This window comes from Grampus griseus (genome assembly GCF_964374135.1).
Source record: "Grampus griseus genome assembly, chromosome: 9".
NCBI classification, from domain to species: domain Eukaryota; kingdom Metazoa; phylum Chordata; class Mammalia; order Artiodactyla; family Delphinidae; genus Grampus; species Grampus griseus.
Window position 1 is genome coordinate 46,853,827 of NC_139003.1, and position 24,635 is coordinate 46,878,461.

Sequence of the window (24,635 nt, forward strand, 5' to 3'; positions counted from 1 at the left end):
TGAATAAGCAAACATCAGAGTGGAAGATCCTTGGAAAGCTTTGTGTTAATAAAGTGTGAAGTCTAACTCTTGAGTTCATTTGTCAGCTAGCTATAGGGGCAGGGGCCTGAAAATTGTTGTAGGACCCTCCCTGTCTCTTTCTTTTTTGTTCTTGGATGCAAAGTTTAGTGATTTGTAAGAGATAGAAACGTGACCAGAAATCACATGCAAAATGCCCAGGGACAGCTCAGGTCTCACCTTTTCTCAAGCTGTGCCTCCCACCAATGATGCTTCCCCATTTCTTCTGCCTAGCTGAATTCCACCCACCTTTTATTCACCTCCGACCTTGGTAAGGCCTTCCTAGGTTCTCTTGGCCTGAAATGTGTTCTCAGTCCTCTGCCTGTAGCAGATGACTGTCTCTCCCACTCATTTCATGATCTATTTACAGAGTCCCTGTTGTCTTGATGCTTCATGTAATCCTTCATCAAATTTACTTTCCAGACCACAGTTTTAGAAATATAAATCGTTTCTTTAGTTGCATTGTAAATCCCTTGAATAGCCTTCCATTAGGCTGTTAATTTCAGGGTGAGCAAGGATTGGGTCTTTCTTATTTAGGTTGTATCTAAGGTACTTAGCAAAGAGCTTTATATATATTTTTCTTTGAGTAACTAAATGAATGTCTTGCGTGTAAAGGGGATTGGTAAATTTTTACTCTGTATTTATTTGTGGAATGTTATTGTTTCCATCCTAGGTCTAGACAGAACGGTTGGTGCCATGTGGAAGGCGCTTGCTTTGCTGGCCCTGTTGGTGCTCAGCCCTGGTGGTGATGGGCTGTTTCGCTCCTTATACAGAAACGCCCATGTTTCCACACCACATAAAGGAGATCCAGGACAGCCATTATTTCTAACTCCTTATATTGAAGCTGGGAAGTTTGCAGAAGGTAAGTTTAAATCAGAAACTTACCTTCTGGTATAGTTTCAACAGTTGGTTTTTTTTTTAGCAGTTGTCTCACAGGATCCAAAATACATTCTAGTATTTTACTCAATTGTTTTATTTCAAATATTAATGATTTGGTGTCATATAGTATCAGAGTTTAGAGCTAAAATGAAAGTTCATCAGGGTCAGATTAACCAGTGGTTGAGTCCCTGCATATCTATTTATAAAACTAATATAGGGCCTGTCTACAATTGGTTACTACATGTCAGTTACTGCTTCCATGCATTTGATATAAAAATCATTTTAGCATCGCAGCGAGCCAGGAAGTGCATCTGTTTTACACACAAGAAAACTAAAGCAGAAGGAGATGAAGTTACTTGCCAGAGTCATACAGACACCAGCTGGTAGATGCAGGATTCACACCCCGATAGCTTCATTCCAAAGCCTAGGCTCACGGCCACTGTGCTGGGCCCCTTTGCCTGGTAAGTTGACTTAACATCCTAGGACTCAGTTTCCTCATTAATAAGATGGAGAAAAAACAACCCACCCAAGTCTCAGGGATGTTAAAAGAATCATATGAGGAAATGCATGTGAAAACTCTTTATAACCTATAAATTGCTCTCTAAATATTAGTGTTTGCTGATGGCTTTTATTTAGAGTTTGTGGGTTTTTCTATTATTAATACAAAAAAAAAGTGTCTTCTGATGTCATCAGAGACTAAAAATTATGACGTGCCTCTGCCCTTAATGCTTCTTCATGCTTAGGTAAATCACTGTGTAGGATCAATTATGTAATCTTTCTGGACCTCAGGACACTCCTGAACTATAAACCGGTATATAGGCAGAGCTGTTTGTAAAAGGGAGCAGAGAAATGGGGTGGTGGCTGGAGGGAGTTATGGAGTCAGGAAGGGTCAGGAAGAGAGTTACGGAGGGTAGGAGGTAGTGATGGAAATAGTCCAGTAGAGAGGGGAAAGTAGATTGGGGTGGGACGTCTGTTGTGGAACATTTTCTTGAAGGAGATGAGAATCCATGGATGGAGATCTTGGTGTTTGCTTCGGAGTTTATCCCTAGTCGCAGGTGGGAAGGCAGAGTTAATGCTTGTGAGGCTGATAAGTTGGTAGATTTCATGGGAATGTGGAGCTGAAACTGGAAATTTTAGGGAAATGATCATTTTAAAGATCTAAAATAAATGTACATACTCTGTATGGAAGTTTAAAATAAAGCAACTTTTCTTTAGTTCTCATAGTCAATAGGCTGTCATCATTTTTGTCTTTGGTTTGATTTAAAACCAAAATATTCTACCCCCCCCTTTTTTTTTGGCGGTACGCGGGCCTCTCACTGTTGTGGCCTCTCCTGTTGCGGAGCACAGGCTCCAGACGCGCAGGCTCAGCAGCCATGGCTCACGGGCCCAGCCGCTCCGCGGCATGTGGGATCTTCCCGGACCGGGGCACGAACCCGTGTCCCCTGCATCGGCAGGCGGACTCTCAACCACTGCGCCACCAGGGAAGCCCTATTCTCCCCTCTTAAGGGTGCATTGGAGTCCTGCTCATATATCTTTGTCTGAAATATACATTGGCTCCATGTTTCACCATCTCTTTTCTAAGAAAAGATGAAAAACTTTGATAATATAGTCAGTGATAATGTAGTGAGGCTGTGTAGTCTTTTTTTTTAAGACTCGTTTTTGCTTGATGTAGAAAAGTCATGAAAAGATGGCAGCCCAATGGCATAGGCTGATATCACTAGGCATAAATGAAGAGGCAAAATATCATTAACCCAAATCCACCAAACTGGATCATATGCCTTCCTTTTGGCTTCCATGGATACTGATGACTTAGATTATGTTTATTCACAGTAAATCAAAGCAAATCATTTCGTTTGGAGCTGAAAAGGAGTTAAATACTCATAACCAAACCCTGCCAATTCACAGATGAGGAATTTGAGACTCAAATATTTTACATGACTTGCCCAAGGGCACATAGGTAATAGTAGTAGAGATGAGTCTAAGACCCAAATTTTCTGATTTGCGCTCTGTAATTCACCTGCTATAATTTATTTTCCTTTGTTTAAGAAGCTTGTCCTCTTTTGGAGTGACCAGATGCACACACGTGAAACAATTAAGGCATCAGGCAATGCATACTAAAGTTCTAAAGTATTACATTTGAGGAAGGCGTGCTGGAAATTTTTAGAAGGAAGCTATCCCTGTTGGTTGGCATAATCCAGATAGAAAGTAGTAGCAGTAGTAGTAGTAGTGGTAGTAGTAGTAGTAGTAAGAATAATATCAATAAATAGCTAACATTTAGTAGTAATTGTATCCCGAGTACCTGGCACAGCGGCTGTATGTAATAGGCACTCAATAAATATTTGTAGAATTTAAATTTGAGACCTATGTTTCAGACGTTATGCTTTATACAAATTAGCTCTTTTAATCCTTATAGCAACTCTAATGAAAAATGAATACTTATTGTTCCCATTTTACGAATGAGAAAACTAAAGCCCAGAGAAATTAGGTGTCTTGCCCAGGACCATTTAAAGGTAGTAAGTGGCAGATCTGGAATTAAAACCTATTTCTGCTGACTCCAGAGCCTGAGGTATGAACCGCTGTACTATGTAACCAGACTTGAGGGTGTAGGGTAAGATTTGGGCAAATAAGAAAGGGCCTGTGCATACTGAGTAAGACAGCTTAAACAGAGCATTAAGGCAACGTGGCCATGGTGTCTCTGAATCGTACATCTGGTAGAACAAGTGCAAAGAATACAGAGAAATCTGCCTGAGAGGTTGTCCACATCCCTCCCATTCCTGGATTTCTCGCCTACAAGCATTTCACGGTCATGGGTGTCAGCAGTAGTAAAGAAAGATTCTGAGGGAGATAGTTTTATCTTCTGTCCTTTTTTGTGCTAAGCCTGATAGATCACCATCTGATGGGTGACAACATTTAAAATATTAAATCTGGTGTAATGTCACTTTCTAAAGTTCTGTCAAAAATCTTTGAACAGAATTTTGAATGACTAATCCAAAATCAGGTACATCTGGGTATTCAACTGCAGTGCTGACAACACAATTAAGGATAATTGTATTCATCCGCTTTACTGAAAGTTCAGGAAGCTCTGGACAGATGGTCAGCTCACTCCGCTGAATCCCTTTTGTTTATCAAGTCTGTCAGAATCTTAGGAACATGAGTCTTAATATCGTAATGGAACATTTTTGAGGTAAACAGTAATTGACAAAAAGACAAGGGAAATTTTAATTTTTTAAAAAATCTCCAACATAAACTAACTGGCTTAGTTTTATGTAACTGTAATTGCATGTTTGCTTTCTCTGCAGCTAGAATAAATCCTCACTCTCTGAAACAAAATGAATGTAGGAGGCCAGTTTTAGCATGTTTCCAGACATTGCCTTTTCACCAACTTTAAAGAATATTTTGCTATTAGGTCTTAATTTATTATTACTTATGGCCTGGTAGTGTCCTGTCCATCCTGATGATGATGCAAGTCTTTGCAAATGTGAAGTGCCTGATTAACTGGTTCAAGCCCTTCTTTGGTCATACTCTAATCTTTTTGAAAGTGTTTCTATCACAAGCACAGTAAATAACAAGTAGGAAGTGAAGTTGCTTCAAAGAAAACCTTTTTCCTTTTTTCAACTGTTTTCAACATTTGTATTATGAGTCACGGTTCCAGGAAGAAAGAAACTCCTCCATCTTAGGAGTTTATTTTCCACATTCCATTAATAGATTCTAGAAGGATGAACGGGGACATTTGAAAATGCAAAAAATCAATTTAGTTGAAAAAGCTTTTATTTTACTGGGGTTTAGTTAAAGGAAATTTAAAACAGGATGAAACACTTTTTTGTGGGGCAGAGAAAAGTCTTTCTAAATTTCTTGAGATCTTAATAAGGCCTGCCTGCCTTAGGAGGTTTTTGTAGAAGTAAGCTAATCCTAGTGCATTGCCAGTGTGTCATGTTTTAGTTCATTCATTCACATTTATTCATTAAAAAATGTGTATCGAATGTCTTAAGTATATAAACCAGCATACTGTGTCCCTGGGGGTACAAAGATAAACAAGACAAATTCCCTGCTTCCCAACAGCCCCTGATCCAGGAGGGAAGGTAGAAAGTAAACCCCAGTCAGTACAAGGCAGCAGAGAAACAGCTTTACAACGCTCAGAAAGGAAGGACTGGGTAAGCATCTGAGTCATTTTCAGAGCAGGCCAGCGGACCTTGTGTTGTGCTGGTCTCAGAGAGATAGATAGATTCAATCACCCCATCTCCCACAGTCCATTCCCTCCAGCTCCTTTCTGTTATATGTTTTCTCTTTTTCTCATTCTACTTTGACCTTTCTCATTTTTCTCTGTCTTTCTCAAGTGCTCACTTAGCCCTCTGGGATTCACATCTCACTCATTCCCAATGCTTGAGCCTTTGGTTCTCTGCCCTCCTTGTTGAGTGGGGGGGATCTCTGTTGGATTTTGAGAAGATTAATAGTTTTGTGAAAAATATTTCAAAAGTGTTTTAGGTACAATCTACCAGCTACAAAAGACATAAGTTCCAGGGATGTAATGCACAGCATGGTAACTGTAGTTAATAATACTGTCTTGCTATTTGAAAGTTGCTAAGAGAGTAGAGCTTAAAAGTCCTCATCACAAGAAAAAAATTTGTAGCTGTGTGTGATGAGAGATGTTAACTGGATTTATTGTGGTGATCATTTCACAACATATAGAAATATTCAATCATGTTATATATATCTGAAACTAATGTCATGTTGTATGTCAATTACACCTCAATTAAAAAAAAAAAAAAAGGCCAAAAGAAGTGTTTTAAAGGCTGCCCAGCCCTGGAGGTGATCTTTCTGTGGGCTAATTGAGAGTGGAAGCAAAGATGGGAAGAGGGAAGGGTGGGGGATGGGAAGGGCAGGCACATACCACTTTCCCCAAAACATCTCCCTTTTCTTTTCCTTAAAATCTTTCTTTGTTCTTTGCCTTTTTTTTTTGGTGGGGAGGGATAGATCTCATTGGGAAGAGAATGGCGAAGAGGTTAAGAGGTTGGAATAAACAATCTTTCCTGGGGGAACTGGACTGAGCCCCAAAAAGGCAAAGTCTTCTAGGCTATTCTTGGGGTGGCCCACAGGCTAATGAGAATCATCCCTCTCTTTGCCTAAGCCCTTATGTTATGTCCATCTCTGTGCTCAAGGGTCATATGCATGTTTTCATTTGATCCTCACACAAAGCCCAGGGTGGACAAATCAGCATCCACATTGACACCATGGCTTCCTGCATCCTGTCTGTGCTGTCACTGAACGCCGAGTTGGGAAGAGATGTCAATTAGCACTCCAGGGCCCATGGGCTCTGGTACCCCACTGAAGACATCTTTAGTTGGTGGCACATGAGTAGGATCGAGCTTCCCTACCTACTGTCTACTAAACAGTCTCCAACTTAATAAGTCTCAGACTTAAGTAGCTTTTCTTGAACAATTTTGTTTTTATTGGGGACACTTACTTTGTTCCCCCTAAAGGACTCTTCTTCACCCAGACTTCCCCACCACACCCTGCTTCCTACCTGTTTACTGTCCCTTCTCCACTCCTTTCCTAATCACTGCTTCCCCCTCCATTCCCTGCTTCTCATACCTTTTGACTAACTCTCTAGCTGAGATGCAGTGTAGCAGGGTAGGGGCAGGGGCTAACTCCGCAGCTCGACTTCTGGGTTTAAATCCCAGCTCTCCGTTGCTAGCTGTGTGACCTCGGGCAAGTTACTTAACCTTTCTGTGCTTCAGCTTTCTCATCTGTAAAATGGAGATAATAATTATACCTACCACGTAATGTAAAGCCCTTGGTATAGTGGCCTTGTAGGTGTTCCCAGTTCTATTGATAGTAGTATTGTTTACTCCTGGGCGCTTCACCTCTCTGAGCATTCCCTCTTTCCTCCTCCCTGTCCCTGTCCTTTTGCTGCCCTTAGAAAACCAGGACCTCTGCCCTCTCCAGCTGCCCCTTGTCCTATTTGGCTCCTTCTGAGTAGCCACGTGATCACCCATAGTCTCACTGCCTGCCTCTCCCCACCCTCCCCAGCCGGCCCCAGTCATTCTTACTCCCCACATGCCTGGTCCGTTTCCCTTAGTGGAAGTGGCATGCCCTTTGCTTTCACCACAAGAAGAGTGTGGAGAACACAGGCCTCCCCCAGGCTGAGAGCTCCTTAGCTGTTATTTCTCTTTCACTCCCCCACCCCGCCCCACCTTTTGGGGTTAGGTGACTTTATCCTGCCTTGGCCTTCCAGGTGGCCCCATGTGAACACCTTGGTTTACTCTTTAGAGTGGAGCTAAGGATAGGTGATTTTCTTTTCTTCTTAAAAAAATTCTTATTATAGTTCATAAGGTATGAACCAAAAAAAAAAAGGTTTAAAATGTCACTTGCCCTTGGCTAAATGGTGAATTTTGAATATGTGGAACTGGCCAGGGCAGGCTGGAAGTTGCTACCAGTAAACACCTTTATACCAATCCCCTTGTAGCCTTTCTGATCACTTCATTCCAGACCTGGCCCCTGGGAGAAGTCTGGCCAAGATGGAATGGCTCACCCCGTATTTATTATTTGTCTAATCCTCGGGTAAATCTTTTCCCCCCCTAGGAAGACGGTTGAGCTCGGTGGCTCCTTTCCCAGGATGGAATTTGACGAGTTATTCTGGCTACATCACTGTGAATAAGACTTACAACAGCAACCTTTTCTTCTGGTTCTTTCCAGCTCAGGTAGGCCCGCAACAGCGCCCTCACAGGACACTGATGCTCAAGAGCTGACTCTGTTGCTTCAGGTAGAAACATTGGTCTTCAACCAACCTAAGGGTGCTTTTCTTTTCTTTTAAATCTTTTCGATTTTTTTTTCTAAAAATAAGTGCAGTGACTCTGCGTGGTGTTCCTGTTTATGTGCAGGAAACAAACGTTAGTGGGGGAGGTCCGGCTTTTAAATTCCTTGCAGCCTTGTTCAGAATATTAATGCTGCCACCTTCTTCCTGCCACAGTCTTCTTCCTATCTTTTTGTTGTTTTGTTCTAAAAATACTTGAGGGCAGGGTTGGGCCTTGTGGAGCCAAGGAAGGACAAGGAGTGGGGAGATTCCTGAAGTTCACAGGTGATGCATGTCTAAGCCTGTTTAAATTTAGTCAATTGTAGTCTTATTTGGCTGCTCTGTCTATGGATTTTGCTGTGCCAATTATCATTCTTACACTCACTCCTTCATGCATCCAATACCCATTTACTGAGTAGTGCTCTGTGGGGATGCAGAGGAGAGAGAATTGAACTCACTCTGTGGGCCTTTAGGGGAGGGGTGGGGAGGACCAGTGACCCAGGATGGCTTCCTGGATGAGGGGGCTATTTACCTTCTCACATCCATACAGACACAGGTTCGTATATGCTTGTACTTTAGCAATTCTGTTTAGCTCACGTCAAGGTCACACAATTCTTCAGCAGGAACAAACTACTTTAGGCTTATGGATACTATTGGGGTTATTGTAAGAGGTAGTGAGATGCATAAACAAATTTTATCCCAACACAGGGTAGTTTTCTGTTTTTATTTTCCAAATTGAATTTGCGTTAGAAGCCAGAGAAAACAAAAAATGTTTACCCTCCTATGGAGGGTAGTATTTATATTTGCATGTGATTTGCATATAACAGCATTGCATATGTAATGACTGGGTAAATTGCTTGAACTAAATTGCTCCTCTTGGTACTGTTGGATCATATTTTCTTGATTTTTCATTTCTACTTTCTCAACCATAGCCTCTGACAGTTCACCAGGTAGTTGTGGGTGGAAGGAGGCATATAAGAAATGGGGAGGAATTCTAGATACTTTATAGTTGGAGCTCATAGCAGTTTTCAGGCTGTCACCCACTCTGGGAAGGCTTCTCCTGGACCCCTTACATATTTCTTCCTCATTGTTACTGTTGAGTGAGGCAAGTAAGGTGCCTAGAGCACAAAATTTAAGGAGAGACTCACTCTCAGGGATGTACAAGTGCAAGGCTGGTACCTGAGTGACCTCTAGACTCTCCTGCTGGTACCTCCCATTGGGGGAACCCAGCTGGAAAACAAAGGGCAAGGGAGTCTGGTCCATAGAGATCTGCCTACCAGGGCACAGAGCAGAGTAGAGACTGGATCTTCAGAAGCAACCAAGTTAATATCCCAATATCCAGCACAGCTATCTTGAGATAAATTAAGCCTAGAAAGATGACCTGTTTCTAACAGGTGGAAATTTTCTTCATGTTCTTGGAAGTCCCTTAAACTCCATGCCTTTCAGAAACCATACTGTATGGTTTGTGATATCACATCTATCCATATCATTGAATACAGGCATTTATCATGAATACAGGCATTTATCATGAATAGAAGTTATATTAGTTTTCTATTGCTGTTGTACAAATTTGCACAAATTTAGTGGCTTAAACAACACAGATTTTTTATTTCACAGTTCTGGAGGTTAGAAGTCCAACACTGGTCTCACTGGCCTAAAATCAAGGTGTCAGCCAGGCTGTGGTCCTTCTGGAGGCTCCAGGGGAGAATGCATGTCTTTGCCTTTTGCAGTTTCTAGAGGCTGCTGGCATTCCTTGGCTAATGGCTCCTTTTTCTATCTCCAAAGCCAGCATCAGTGAGTTGAATCCTTCGTACATTGCATCACTCTGGCCGACTCCATACTCATATAACCTTCCGTGCCTCTTGTCTTTTGCCTCCCTCTTCATTTAAGGACCCTTGGGATTACTTTGGGCCCACTTGGATAATCCAGGATACTCTCCCTGTTTTAATGTCGGTTGACTAGCAACCTTAATTCCATCTGCAACCTTAATTCCCCTTTACCGCGTAGCTTAACGTATTCACGCATTCTGGGGTTTTGGATGTGACATCTTTGGAGGCCATTATTCTGTGCAAAATGGATACTTGAAAATTTTACCTGGATTAGTGATTTGCCGTATGTTCTCTCTCAGTGATCCTCACATTTTATTGTACTTAGGAATGATTTTCACGTTCCCCCAGAGATTCTGACTTGTAAACTGGGAGAGGCCAGCAAGTTGTAGAATTAGCAGGTAGACCACACTTGAGAAACCATCACTCTAGCCTACAGGCTACCACCCTGGATTCAGTGCTCCTGGCCCCAAAGTGGCCCACAGTTCTTTTATTGGAAACACCTAGAGCAGGCAAACCCCAATAGAGGCGGTACGTTGTCCCACTCATCCGCCTAGGATGAGGGCTAGAATGGAGGACTGAGGTGGCGAGTGTAGCCTGTGGGGTCAGCACTCCTAATCCTGCTTCCTATTCCTCTAAGTCCTACCGGGGCTCCACCTCCGCTGCACCCTCTGCCTCTCCCACCTCCACCCCAGCCCTGCCAAACCTGATTCCTTACTCTCTCTTCTGCTTCGGTGACTGGTTATGATACCAGTAAGTTCCCCATTGACTTCTACATGGTGACTTTTTTTTTGTAATGATCCAGATTTGTGAAAACAGCAATTAATGTTGAGGGAAGTGATCAAATGAAAACCAAACAAAGACCCAGTCTTTTCCCTTTTAGGTTGCCTCTGAGAGGTGAACAGCTTTATCTAGGATATTGGTGATTCTCTGGGACTATAAAGCTAGTCAGGGAAGTGGGCTTAGGGTCTGCTGTACCCACTCCTGGTTTCCAGACTGAAACCCCCTGCAGTAAACAATAACTGTGCTACTGGGGCCCCCCTTTTAATTAAATGAAGACCTACCTATGTACCCCCTGACCAGATTATGTTCTTCTGGGCCCACAATTATAGCCCTAAATACGTCCTAAGATGATCCCAGAAGACATAAAAACCACACCACCACAGCAGGAAAGAAGATGCTTAAGCACATAGTATTCTGTTGGAAGTGATAGACTGAGCTTCAGGAAGAGGCAGAGATGAAAAGATGGTACCATTGACAGCTGTCACCACAGACGGTACTAGGTGTCACCACATGGCAGCTGGGATAGATTTTTCCAAGACCTCCTTACAGGGGAGCCCACACGCACAGTTAGGTCTCCAAGGCCTCAAGGCAACCATTCCTGCGGAGCCAGTCAGGCTGTAAATTATGGACCAGGCAAGTTTCGGTGAAGGAGATAAAGCATGCGAGAAGGAGAAGCAGTGGTCACCGAGATGGGAGAGAGTTCCTTTCATTTGGCAGAAATACTAGTTCGTTGCCTGTCACAGGGAAGCAGCTGATATGATCATCAGGAGAGAAGTGACCCCTTAAAAAAACTGAAGGTAGAGAAGATTAAAAACCCAAGAAGGATGCCACACTTGTCATATCCTCTGAGTATTTTTTTGGACTGCTGTTTCTGAAATTAATTTTCTTTTCCTGTTATTTCTGTGAGGCTCCCTTGTGATTATATACGAATCAGTGCATAATGGGTTCCAGAACTTGAAATCGGCCTGCAGTTAGGGACGCTATCTACAAGAGAAATGAATAAGCATTTTGCATGGAATAAAAAATACAATGAAGGGCTTCCCTGGTGGCTCAGTGGTTAAGAATCCGCCTGTCAATGCAGGGGACACCGGTTCAATCCCCAGTCCAGGAAGATCCCACATGCCTCGGAGCAGCTAAGCCCACGCACCACAACTACTGAACCTGTGCTCTAGAACCCACGAGCCACAACAACTGAAGCCCGCATGCCTAGAGCCCATGCTCTGCAACAAGAGAAGTCACCACAATGAGAAGCCCACGCACCACAATGAAGAGTAGCCCCTGCTCGCCACAACTAGAGAAAGCCTGAGTGCAGCAACAAAGACCTAACTCAGCCAAAAATAAATAAATAAATTTATAAAAAAAAAGAGTACAATGAAGCCAATAAAAATGTTAGCAATTAAAATAGCTGTTCCTAACTGAATGTTGACTATGTGCTAATAAAGCACTGTGCATTTTCTTCTTAAGACCGTACTAAAGCCACATGAGGAAGGAATTACTGTCCTCATTTTACAGATGAAGAGGATTACAGAGATTAGGTAATTAGCCCCAAGTTACTCAACTAGAAATGGGCAGAATTAGATTTTAAAATGAGGTCTCTGGTGGAGAAATCTTTGCTCTTGATCATCCCATGTTGATCCTGAGAAAACTAGTCATGAAAGGCAATAGATAACAGCTGTGAAAAGTATAGCTCTTGAGTTAGTCAGGCTTGGATAAAACCTTGGCTCCACTCCTTATGCCAAATGTGACCTTCCTTGGGCACATTCTTAACTTCTCTGAGCATTGGTTTCCTTGTTTTAAAATGAGAATCAAAATACCTTCTGAACAATGGCTTTGAGAGAAATGAGATAATATGATAAAGTCTCAGAATGGTGTCAGGTACATAGTAAGTAGAGTTGCTATTAGATACATAGTAAGAGAGAAAGAAGAACGAAAAAACCCCAAAGTTAGCAGAAGGAAAGAAATCATAAAGATCAGATCAGAAATAAATGAAAAAGAAATGAAGGAAACGATAGCAAAGGTCAACAAAACTAAAAGCTGGTTCTTTAGAAGATAAACAAAATTGATAAATCAATAGCCAGACTCATCAAGAAAAAAAGAGAGAAGACTCAAATCAATAGAATTAGAAATGAAAAAAGAGAAGTAACAACTGACACTACAGAAATACAAAAGATCATGAGAGATTACTACAAGCAACTCTATGCCAATAAAATGGACAACCTGGAAGAAATGGACAAATTCTTAGAAATGCACAACCTTCTGAGACTGAACCAGGAAGAAATAGAAAAGATGAACAGACCAATCACAAGCACTGAAATTGAAACTGTGATTAAAAATCTTCCAACAAACAAAAGCCCAGACCAGATGGCTTCACAGGCGAATTCTATCAAACATTTAGAGAAGAGCTAACACCTATCCTTCTCAAACTCTTCCAAAATATAGCAGAGGGAGGAACACTCCCAAACTCATTCTACGAGGCCACCATCACCTTGATACCAAAACCAGACAAGGATGTCACAAAGAAAGAAAACTACAGGCCAATATTACTGATGAACATAGATGCAAAAATCCTCAACAAAATACTAGCAAACAGAATCCAACAGCACATTAAAAGGATCATACACCATGATCAAGTGGGGTTTATTCCAGGAATGCAAGGATTCTTCAATATATGCAAATCAATCAATGTGATACACCATATTAACAAATTGAAGGAGAAAAACCATATGGTCATCTCAATAGATGCAGAGAAAGCTTTTGACAAAATTCAACACCCATTTATGTTAAAAACCCTGCAGAAAGTAGGCATAGAGGGAACTTTCCTCAACATAATAAAGGCCGTATATGACAAACCCACAGCCAACATCGTCCTCAATGGTGAAAAACTGAAAGAAAGCATTTCCACTAAGATCAGGAACAAGACAAGGTTGCCCACTCTCACCACTCTTATTCAACATAGTTTTGGAAGTTTTAGCCACAGCAATCAGAGAAGAAAAAGAAATAAAAGGAATCCAAATCGGAAAAGAAGAAGTAAAGCTGTCACTATTTGCAGATGACATGATACTATACATAGAGAATCCTAAAGATGCTACGAGAAAACTACTAGAGCTAATCAATGAATTTGGTAAAGTGGCAGGATACAAAATTAATGCACAGAAATCTCTGGCATTCCTATACACTAATGATGAAAAATCTGAAAGTGAAATCAAGAAAACATTCCCATTTACCATTGCAACAAAAAGAACAAAATATCTAGGAATAAACCTACCTAAGGAGATAAAAGACCTCTATGCAGAAAATTATAAGACACTGATGAAAGAAATTAAAGATGATACAAACAGATGGAGAGATATACCATGTTCTTGGATTGGAAGAATCAACATTGTGAAAATGACTCTACTACCCAAAACAATCTACAGATTCAATGCAATCCCTATCAAACTACCACTGGCATTTTTCACAGAACTAGAACAAAAAACTTCACAATTTGTATGGAAACACAAAAGACCCCGAATACCCAAAGCAGTCTTGAGAACGAAAAACGGAGCTGGAGGAATTAGGCTCCCTGACTTCAGACTATACTACAAAGCTACAGTAATCAAGACACTATGGTACTGGCACAAAAACAGAAATATGTGTCAATGGAACAGGATAGAAAGCCCAGAGATAAACCCACGCACATATGGTCACCTTATCTTTGATAAAGGAGGCAGGAATGTACAGTGGAGAAAGGACAGCCTCTTCAATATGTGGTGCTGGGAAAACTGGACAGCTATATGTAAAAGTATGAGATTAGGTCACTCCCTAACACCATACACAAAAATAAGCTCAAAATGGATTAAAGACCTAAATGTAAGGCTAGAAGCTATCAAACTCTTACAGGAAAACATAGGCAGAACACTCTATGACATAAATCACGGCAAGATCCTTTTTGACCCACCTCCTAGAGAAATGGAAATAAAAACAAAAATAAGCAAATGGGTCCTAATGAAACTTCAAAGCTTTTGCACAGCAAAGGAAACCATAAAAAAGACTAAAAGGCAACCCTCAGAATGGGAGAAAATATTTTCAACTGAAGCAACTGACAAAGGATTAATCTCCAAAATTTATAAGCAGCTCATGCAGGTCAATAACAAAAAAAACAAACAACCCAATCCAAAAATGGGCAGAAGACCTAAATAGACATTTCTCCAAAGAAGATATACAGACTGCCAACAAACACATGAAAGAATGCTCAACATCATTAATCGTTAGAGAAATGCAAATCAAAACTACAATGAGATATCATCTCACACCAGTCAGAATGGCCATCATCAAAAAATCTAGAAACAATAAATGCTGGAGAGGGTGTGGAGAAAAGGGAACCCTCTTGCACTGCTGGTGGGAATGTGAATTGGTACAGCCACTATGGAGAACAGTATGGAGGTTCCTTAAAAAACTACAAATAGAACTACCATATGACCCAGCAATCCCACTACTGGGCATATACCCTGAGAAAACCGTAATTCAAAAAGAGTCATGTACCAAAATGTTCGTTGCAGCTCTATTTACAATAGCCAGGAGATGGAAACAACCTAAGTGTCCATCATCGGATGAGTGGATAAAGAAGATGTGGCACATATACACAATGGAATATTACTCAGCCATAAAAAGAAATGAAATTGAGCTATTTGTAGTGAGGTGGATGGACCTAGAGTCTGTCATACAGAGTGAAGTAAGTCAGAAAGAGAAAGACAAATACCGTATGGTAACACATATATATGGAATTTAAGAAAAAAAAAATGTCATGAAGAACCTAGGGGTAAGACAGGAATAAAGACACAGACCTACTAGAGAATGGACTTGAGGATATGGGGAGGGGGAAGGGTAAGCTGTGACAAAGCGAGAGAGTGGCATGGACATATATACACTATCAAACGTAAAATAGATAGCTAGTGGGAAGCAGCCGCATAGCACAGGGAGATCAGCTCTGTGCTTTGTGACCACCTAGAGGGGTGGGATAGGGAGGGTGGGATAGGGAGGGTGGGAGGGAGAGAGATGCAAGAGGGAAGAGATATGGGAACATATGTATATGTATAACTGATTCACTTTGTTATAAAGCAGAAACTAATACACCATTGTAAAGCAATTATACTCCAATAAAGATGTAAAAAAATATTAATAAAATAAAAATAGATACATAGTAAGTAGAGTGGCTGTTATTATGTCATTATCATCATCATCATCATTATTGTTAGTTTTCCTCGTATTAACACAAATACTCTACAGAACAAAATCAGACACAATTGGGGAGGTTAAAGAAGCAAGAGATAAGGAGCAATTCCAAATTGGAAGGAGTTGGATGCCAGCCAACAATGTGGATTAATTGTTACTGGGTAAGGAAATTACAAAGTGAAATTGGGATTTTTCTTGTTCACGAATATAAAAAGACATATGGATTATTATTTTTTGATATTAGCATCCTTTTCATTGGAAAAAGATATCCAGCAACGCGGTCCAGGTCCACAAATCCACAGTGCAGTGCAGGGGCAGTGAGCCACTCTGATGCACATGGCCAAAGCAGAAGGCATTCTCTCTGGGAGCAGGAGAGCAGGTCCCCAAGGGTCCCTGGAAGCCAGTAGAAAAGCCCACCCAGGGAGTGCAGACATGGAATCAGGCTCCACGGGGCCTCTGCACAAACTGAGTTCACTCCCTCCTCTGGGTATCTGGACTGCTTCAGTAACAGTCAGGGTGGTAGAGAGCAGTAGTTCCCAAATTTGCTACAGCTCGTCAGACATACCTGTGGAGCTTTACAAATATGATAGATTCCCCAGCTCAGTGTGCAGTCTCTCCCAGCAGAGATTCTGTTTCATTTGACCTGGAGAAGGCCCAGGGATCAGTATTTCTATCAAGCTCCACAGTGATTCCAGTGCAGTTGTCCGTGCACTTGAATTTAGGAAGAGAGAACTAGAGGTCAGGAAACTGGGATTCTAGTTGCAGGTCTGCGGTTCCTCACTATATAACTTGGGACAGGGCATTTATACTCTCTGAGCCCCCGTTTTCTCATAGAGAAATAAAGATGTTAAAGTTGATTCCTAAGGTCCCTTCCCAGTCTTACATTCTATGGTATCTACAGTTTTAGTCGGCTTGCCTACAAAACATCCCTTAATGTGCAACCAAAGTTATAAAAGCATCCGAGAACTCTGGTTTGTGAATGAACTCTTGAATTTGTGGCCTCTGTGGTAACTGGCCTTCAAGAGAGTCCCCAGTGATCTTCATTTCTTGGTATGTGTTCTCCTGTGTAGTCCCCTTCCATACTGAATCAAGGCTGGCCTTAGTGACCCACACATTAATAGCAGAAATGATGGTGTGTGACTTCCAAGCCTGGACCATTAAGAACAATGCTGCTTCTGCCTTGGTGTTTTGGACCACTCACTCTGAGGAAAGCCAGATGCCATGCTGGAAGGATGCTAAAACAGCCATATGGACAAACTCTTCTGGAGAGGAAGTGAGGCCTCCACCCTCCAGTCAACATTGGAGTCAGGCCTTCAGACAACTTGCAGCCCTGGTTGATATCTTGACTACAACCTCATGAGAGACCCTGAGCCATAACTGTCCAGCCAGATAGCCCCAAATTCCTGTCCCACAGAAAGCAAGAGAGATAATAAGTGATTATTATTGTCTTCAGCCCCTAAATTTTAGAGACGTGTTATGCAGCGTTAGATAGCTCATAGAGCCTCTTGTCATGTACTTTTGGGCTATGTTTGTGATATCTTGTGACATCTAGAACTTCTGGAGTGGTGACTACTGTACCAGTTTTCTTTTGGTTGTGTGTGTGTTTGTGTGCGCGCTTTTGTGTTTTTTGTACTTTTTTTTTGTTTTTTGTGTTTTTTGCCTCTCGGCTCCAATTCTACCCTCTTACCTGCTCCACAGTACTAGAGTTTTAAATATTTTTCCTGTTCAGCAAACACGATTTTTTTTTTAAGACAAAAGCAAATTTATTTACATATTAAATCATAATGTAAAAGCAAGAATACAAATGCTGTCAAAATGTTCACCATGATTTTAGGCTAGGAGGATTAAAAAAACTTGTTTTTTCTGTCTGTTTTATGCTTTCCAGATTGGTTTCTACGAACAAGTATAATCTATTATAAATTTTTAAACAACTTTATTAAACACACCAGATTCCTTATGGACTAGTTCCTGCATTTTTCTCTAATGTAATCTCCAAACGTATTTTCTTATACTCCCTATGTTCAAATAATAACTGATCAACTTAACGTGTATTGAATTTTCAGTGAACACGATATTAAGCTTTGACAGTAGAGGGTGCTGGAGGGACATTGCAGGAGGAAATTGGCTTCTTTTTCTGGCCCCTTGTCCTGCGTTTTGCTTTCTCTTGGACCTGCTGCTCAGTCTGTCAGCAGTGTGTGTGGAGGGACAACCAGTGGCGCTCTGCCTTAGCTGGGCACCCAGACCGCGAAGACCCTCAGCAAGCTTACAGTCTGGACTCTGTCCCAGTGACCACCTGACCATGGCCCTCGCAAGATAGACACCATTCATCCCAGGTCTTGCCAGCGAGCAGGCTTCCTACAGCCCAGCTTTCTCTGGCACCCTCTCACCAGCCTGGACCACCTGCATCCCGGAGAGTGGCTTCCCACAGCCCTCCTGACGTGGACACCGTGCACTCCTGGTTTTGTGCCTTCGTTCAAGCAAGGAGGCTCCCAACATCCTGACTTCCTCTGCACTCCCGGCCCTGCCACCACAGCCCACTATCCAGGAGGCCTTTCCTACTTGCCCAGGGGTTGTTGGCCAGCTTTGCCTGGGCACCTCAATGAACTTCTCAGCTACCCAACAAGGTCTGGACCGTAGCCTTGGGAAGGGCCGCGCCCCACCTTATGAGTTTGTCCATCCGTGGACATTCTCCCTCAGCCCAGAATACACTTTAGAGTTCTCTTTATATATTTATGGTTATTCTCCCATTATAATGAATACCCCTTTATGTTAAAATCTCCCTGTTCCTTGGTGGACAGGAAGCCTACCTAGCATGCTGGCATTTGGTGAACACTGAGGAAGTGGCTCAGGGGGGAGCAGACCCCTCTGGCATTCTGCCCCTACTCTTGCCCTGGGCTGGATATGATACTCATGGCTGATGGGGGCCAGGGCAAACACTAGAACTTGTAACAGAATTGAAGGTCAGTGTTTCCAGGTTGAAAAAATAATAATTAAAAAAATAGAAAAATTTACTGTGTGTTTGTTGAGAAGGCGTCAGGAGCCAGGGCAGCCAGTCTTTCTGTCTCAGCCTTATTCTGTCAAGACCAATGGATCACTCATCTGTGCTTCGTTGCAGATCAATGTGCTTTGCTTCTACAGGCATTTGGCAGAAGATGGCTACCTACAGTTTCCAAGCCTATCTGTCCTTGGATTGTACAATCAACAGAGTAACTAGCACTTCTCCTGGGGGCAAAGTGTGATTGGCCCAGTTTGGGTCAGGTGTTCTTTCTTGGTCCAATCAGCTGAGGCTGAGGTTGCTGGGTCATGTGATAATAAACATGGCTAATGGGCTCTTTCCATTGGTGAATGGAGAATCAATTCTTAGAGAAGGGAATATGGTCTGGACAGATCTCTTAAAATATGCCTACCACGGATGGCTACAAATCCACTAGTAACAGTAAAGCTGTGGAAGTCACAGACATTTATCTTCTTAACTTTCACTGTTTATCTTCTCTTTGCTATGTACTAATGGCATCAGAGACCCAGAAAAGTAGAAGGTAGGTGGAGTGAGACAAATCAAAAAGAAAGTAGCTACAAAAGATAAATTACAGATTATCCCATCCATAGATATATTCAATCTTTGAAGAAACCTTTGCGTGCCTGATTCCCTTTGAGAAATGAATTTTTTTTTTTTTTTCTTTTTTGGGTTCGCGGGCCTCTCACTGTTGCGGCCTCTCCTGTTGCGGAGCACAGGCTCCAGACGCGCAGGCTCAGCGGCCATGGCTCACGGGCCCAGCCGCTCCGCGGCATGTGGGATCTTCCCGGACCGAGGCACGAACCCACGTCTCCTGCATCGGCAGGCGGACTGTCAACCACTGCGCCACCAGGGAAGCCCTGAGAAATGAAATTTTAACATGGAGAAGAAAGCAACCTTTTCAGCAATTTCTTTCTATGCATTAAGAAAGGAAAGTCAGGCCTTTTCTCTAACACCCTCCCCCCATTCCTTCTAATGTCCAGCTTTCTTGAAGGAGGCACAGAGAAGCCAGATTTACCTCATGAAGGAATGAGAGCCAGGTAGAAAGGTTAATGAGGAGAAAGGTAAAGAGAATTCTAGTGGGATGTGAGTTGGCTCAAATTAATGAGACAATTCAAAGCTTGTTGAGAGTCAATGGGAGCTTGGGAGTGATATAAGGAGGCTTCAGAAACAGAAAAAAGTTTGGAAAAGTTAGTTGCCTATATGATGGTGCAGTGGCAACAGTCATTGTGTAGGAAGTTTTAAGTGAGTGGCCGAAACCAACCTCTGTAAGTAAAATTCCCCTGAAAAGCACTGAATGTCTTAAGCAAGTTGTTTGCATGTGTTGGGAGTATGTATGTAGAATTTAAATGTTATTAGGGAGACTTCTCTGGTGGCGCAGTGGTTAAGAATCCACCTGCCAACGCAGGGGACACGGGTTCAATCCCTGGTCCGGGAAGATCCCACATGCTGCGGAGCAGCCAAGCCCGTGCACCACAACTACTGAGCATGCGTGCCACAACTACTGAAGCCCACGTGCCTAGAGCCTGTGCTCTGCAACAAGAGAAGCCACTGCAATGAGAAGCCCGTGCACCCCAACGAAGAGTAGACCCTGCTCGACACAACTAGAGAAAGCCCGCGTGCAACAATGGAGACCGAAAACAACCAAAAATAAATAAATTAATTTAAAAATACTGTTAAAAAATTTTGTTAGGTACCTAGGCAATTCTAGGCAAAAAACCAATTGCTTTAAATAAAAAGCTGTGTCTTGATTAATACCATTAGTGTAGCAGCTGAACTGGGATCTGTGTGGCAAAATGCGAGTCCATTCAAACATACTCGGGGGAATTTCAAAACATTTACTTGGGGTGCTAATGACTTCCATTATGACAGAACACATTGCTTAAACCAAAAATGATCAGCCTCTGCATATAGAAGTGTGAAGGGAGCCTTAATTAATTTACTAATTGTACTTCTTATTTTAAGTGGTACATTGATTTGAGTCTATAGTGGTTAAGTTGCTGTTTTCTCTTACGAAGTGTGGTGTTCCTTGTTGGGGGTTCAGGAAGAGGGTGGCTAGAATATGTACCCAGCCCTAGGCATTGGCAGAAAATATTGCCCCAATACTTGTTGGGTACCTAAGATTCCCTAGAGTTGCTCCAGCAAGTCCTCTGTGTAAAATACAATGTTGTTACCTGAGAGTACTAAAATCGGCAAGTCTTTAGTGCTCCCCTGGCCCTGATGTATGAATGTACTACTTCAGTGATTATGTGTAAGGCCCGAGTAGAAGGTTATCTCTACCACGTGATGTAGAGGAGGGCCTGGGAGGACGGAACGAAGATGGGTATGGTTTGATGGGGAGCAGGGATGAAAAGGAAGACTCAGAACATAAGGGGATGCTACCCACGTGGGAAGCAGTAGGGCAGGAGGGTTGAGTACTGGTTTCATTTCATTAGTGTTCCCATATTGAGTCTCCTCTACGCTCACTTAGAAGCAAGGAGAAAGGAAAAAGCTGGGTGTTTCTAAGAATCTCTTTAAGTATAGAATGTTAAACCAAATAAATGTTTTACTTACTTCGAATGACAATCTATTAAGGCATAGGGTAGATTTTTTCACTATCATAGTGAATAAATAATGGAATCCACTAATGTGAGAGACTGAAATTTACTTCAGTAGGGATCTAAAAAACAGTAGATAACCTGCCTCCTTCTGGGCTGTTCCTTTAGGAACAAACCCTGAGGGAGGAATGTCCAAGTTCTTGAATTGGCCACCAGGGGTCACCAGAAGAATTGAAAGGACTTCTGAGGCAAAGCCATAGTTTCTTGCTCACCAAGAAGAGGGCAGATTTGTGGGACCTGCGTGCCCGCCCTTCTGTTGTTAGAAAGACTTCTCACTTAACTATTTATGATTCCTTTGTCCCTTCTTTTATATTTAGAATTTCCTTGTCCCTTCTTTTTGATCATCGGTTCTTGCTACACTACTCTGACCTATATGTCATTAGTAGAGATTTTATTTTCTTTTTAATTAAATATATAAATTTTTATCAATAGGGGATTACTCACCTTTCCGGTCTCAGCTCAAATGTTAGCCCATCACCAGAGGACTTCTTTACCTGTTCAATCTAACGTCTTTCCATTGCTCTTTCATATCACCCGCTTATTTATTTATTACCTGTCTTCCCACCCTACCAGAAAAGTAATCAGAGCTAACACTTAAGTAGACATGTCAGGAGCTGTTCAATTGCTGGGCGTATATTAACTCTGAATCTGCACAGCAATCCTGTACGATAGACATTATTATTATTATTTTCAAGCAGAAGACACTGAGACACAGAGACATTAAGTAACTTGCCCAAGGTCACACAGCTCTAAAATTACATAATTAGAATTCATACCCTGGCAGTCTGGTGCCAAAACCTATGCTCTTAATCATTAAGTATCCTTCCTGTCCATGAGTGGAGCTGGTCTGAATCCCCAGCCCTAGAATAATGCCTGTTCATGTTATATGTTAAATGAATTAATACATTGTTGTAAATTCAGAGTGTCGGACTATTCAGCCAAATGATAATATGTACTGATACGAAGATATTTCCACAACATGTTGTTAAGTGAATACAGCAAATACAGAATATTATGTATAGCCTGATTCTATTTTTGAAAAAAAAAAGTGCTTGTGTATATCGCATATGTACCATCTGTAAGATACGTGTATATGTACATGTGGGGAGGTGAGGTGGAGTATAGAGAAAAATCTGGAAGACTAAATATTTCTATGATCATCTATAGGGAATAGGATTGGTGGGGCAAGGGGGAATTTTTTTATACCCTCTTTGGAAAAAAATTAAGAATAAGTACTTTCTTTATAATATGAAAAGCTTTAAGTAAAATTTTTCAAAATTTGGACAAAAATAAACACATTCTCTCTCTTGTTTCATACAGTCTTGAATTATAGTTTCAAAATAATAAGTACTTTAAAAGTCCTGAATTTTGTAAATCTGTAAATGAAGTAAAGCAGTTGTTTCTTACTTCATTTGATCCTAAGTTTTGCAGTGTGGTTTTGTTCAGGGTGTCTTCATTTACTTTTATTCTTTCCTAAATGGGGGGTAGCGAGTGGGAGAAGGGTTTCATTCTCACAACTGAGAGCTGAATATATCACCCAAGGAATTATCACATAATAACTTTATGCCATTATTATTGACATAATTATTGTTTTATGTCATGACATTGTGATGTCACAGCATATTACAGAAGTCCGCAGGCTGTGTTATAACTAACTTTTTGCGATGTACACGTGAACCTTTCTTTTCCAGCATCTGACTTTTGCATTTCATTCCAGATACGGGTAGTATTAGCTCACAGGTTGGTTGGCTCATCAGAGTAAGAAGATGTGTGCGTGGAGTTTTCTTTTAAAAAATGAGCTTCTTCAGAGGTTGTTGAGCTCATTCACCTCCTTCAGGAAAGTAAATTTGAGGAACAGGGTCAGCTGAGGTTGGAGGGGTGTGTGCAGATCTCCTATTATTTAAGCATTCCAAGAATTCAGTGTCCTGTGCTTCAAAGTCGCATAATAAAGATGTTTGGCACTGAGGTGTTAGACTTGACTTTGTAGTGTGGCCTCTCAGGGTCAGCCTATTTTTCTGAGAGCCCGGAGGTCCCATCATTGTGCCAGGTCACAGGAAGGGACATGAAAGCAGGGGAGGATAGGGTGGAGATCAGAGGGCCCCGGGCACCCAAGAGGGCAAACTCTCTATCACTCTCACAGATTTTCAGCCCTGCCTGTACATTTAACCAGCTGGGAGCTTTTAAAACAGACGGGTGCCTGCCTCACCCCGGACCAGTTGAATTGGAATCGCTGGGATTTGGGCCTAAGCAGTAGTTTTTTTTTAAAAAAAAAAAAAGCTCTCCGAGTTATTTTAATGGGTGTCCAAGGTTGAGAACCACTGGCTCATGGGTAGCTCTCCAGGGCTTCTAGAAGCCCATGTGCACGATAGGAAGGAAGTGGGGGGCTGGAGGTCCGCTGGAATGGATGGACTCACAGTATCTCACACGCCCGGGAGGCTGGAACTACTTCCATCTAGATTCCATCCTGTCTCGGCCTCTAATACTCTCCTACTGCTGAGTGAATACAAGTGGAAGGTGGTCCTGAGTAATCCCCTATTGAATAGCAAGATAGCGGATTGGAGGGGAGATAAAAATCACTTGTTCAAACAAAACACACAGTTGGGGCCAGGCAATCTAGGGCAGAGGTAGTTATATTTATTCAGCACAGTAGAGTTGACAGTATCATTTCATGATACATTTTCTCATTAGGGTCCTTGGGCAAGCCTGTGAGGTGAGCATTTATTGCCCTTTGATGGACGAGGCAGCAGAGGGCTGGAAGAATCTGAGGCCCAGGATTACGCAGCTATTACGTGGCCAAGTAGAACCAGCACCTGTCTGGCTACCAGTTCCAGGGTCACTCTGCTTCCCTACAGTGGCTTTAAAAGTCCAGCTTTGATGTTAATTTTTTCTGCTTCAACTTATAAGTTCCTGGTTCTCTTGAATTCTTTATAGACATGTGCAACACTTGAGGCAAGAGAACCAACTAGCGAAAAACCGACCAGGGAAGATGTCCAAAGGAGCGAGAATAAACAGAAAACGACCCACTTTTCCTATTCTCTCATTTATAGATGTTTTACATGAAAACTGTCTATAAATTCCTAGTATTTTTCTATTATGTTGAGTTGGCCAAAAAGTGCCTTTGCGTTTTTCCATAAGATGGTACAGAAAAACCCGAACTAACTCTTTTGGCCAACCCAGTAGCAATAGCTAACATCTGTAGAACAGGCACTATATGCCACTCACTGAGTTTTATGAAAATTAATTTATTTAGTCCTCCCAACCACCACATGGCATAGGTACTATCATTGATCCCCATTTTACAGGTGGGGGAACTGAGGTCCACAGGACTTAGGCAACTTGCCTAAAGTCACACAGCTAGTGGCCCAGATTGGAATCCAGTTTGGAACAAGAGCTCACAAGACTTATCCATTACACTGTGCTGACACTTGGAGCTACAGCCCTGATCTGAGTTCCCAGTCTGACTCTGGGCTCCAACTTTT

General features: G+C 42.0%; 1 protein-coding gene across 1 annotated transcript in view; it reads left to right on the forward strand.

Moving 5' to 3' along the window:
- Nucleotides 1-753: 753 nt before the first annotated feature.
- The window catches only part of CPVL (carboxypeptidase vitellogenic like), a gene marked incomplete at both ends in the record, with an annotated part of 101,124 nt that continues 77,242 nt past the window's right edge, over nucleotides 754-24,635 (forward strand). Inside the window, 2 exons of the mRNA XM_082662485.1 lie at nucleotides 754-919; nucleotides 7,516-7,634. Coding sequence (XP_082518611.1) covers nucleotides 754-919; nucleotides 7,516-7,634 — 285 coding nt within the window. The remainder of the gene's footprint in view (nucleotides 920-7,515; nucleotides 7,635-24,635) is intronic.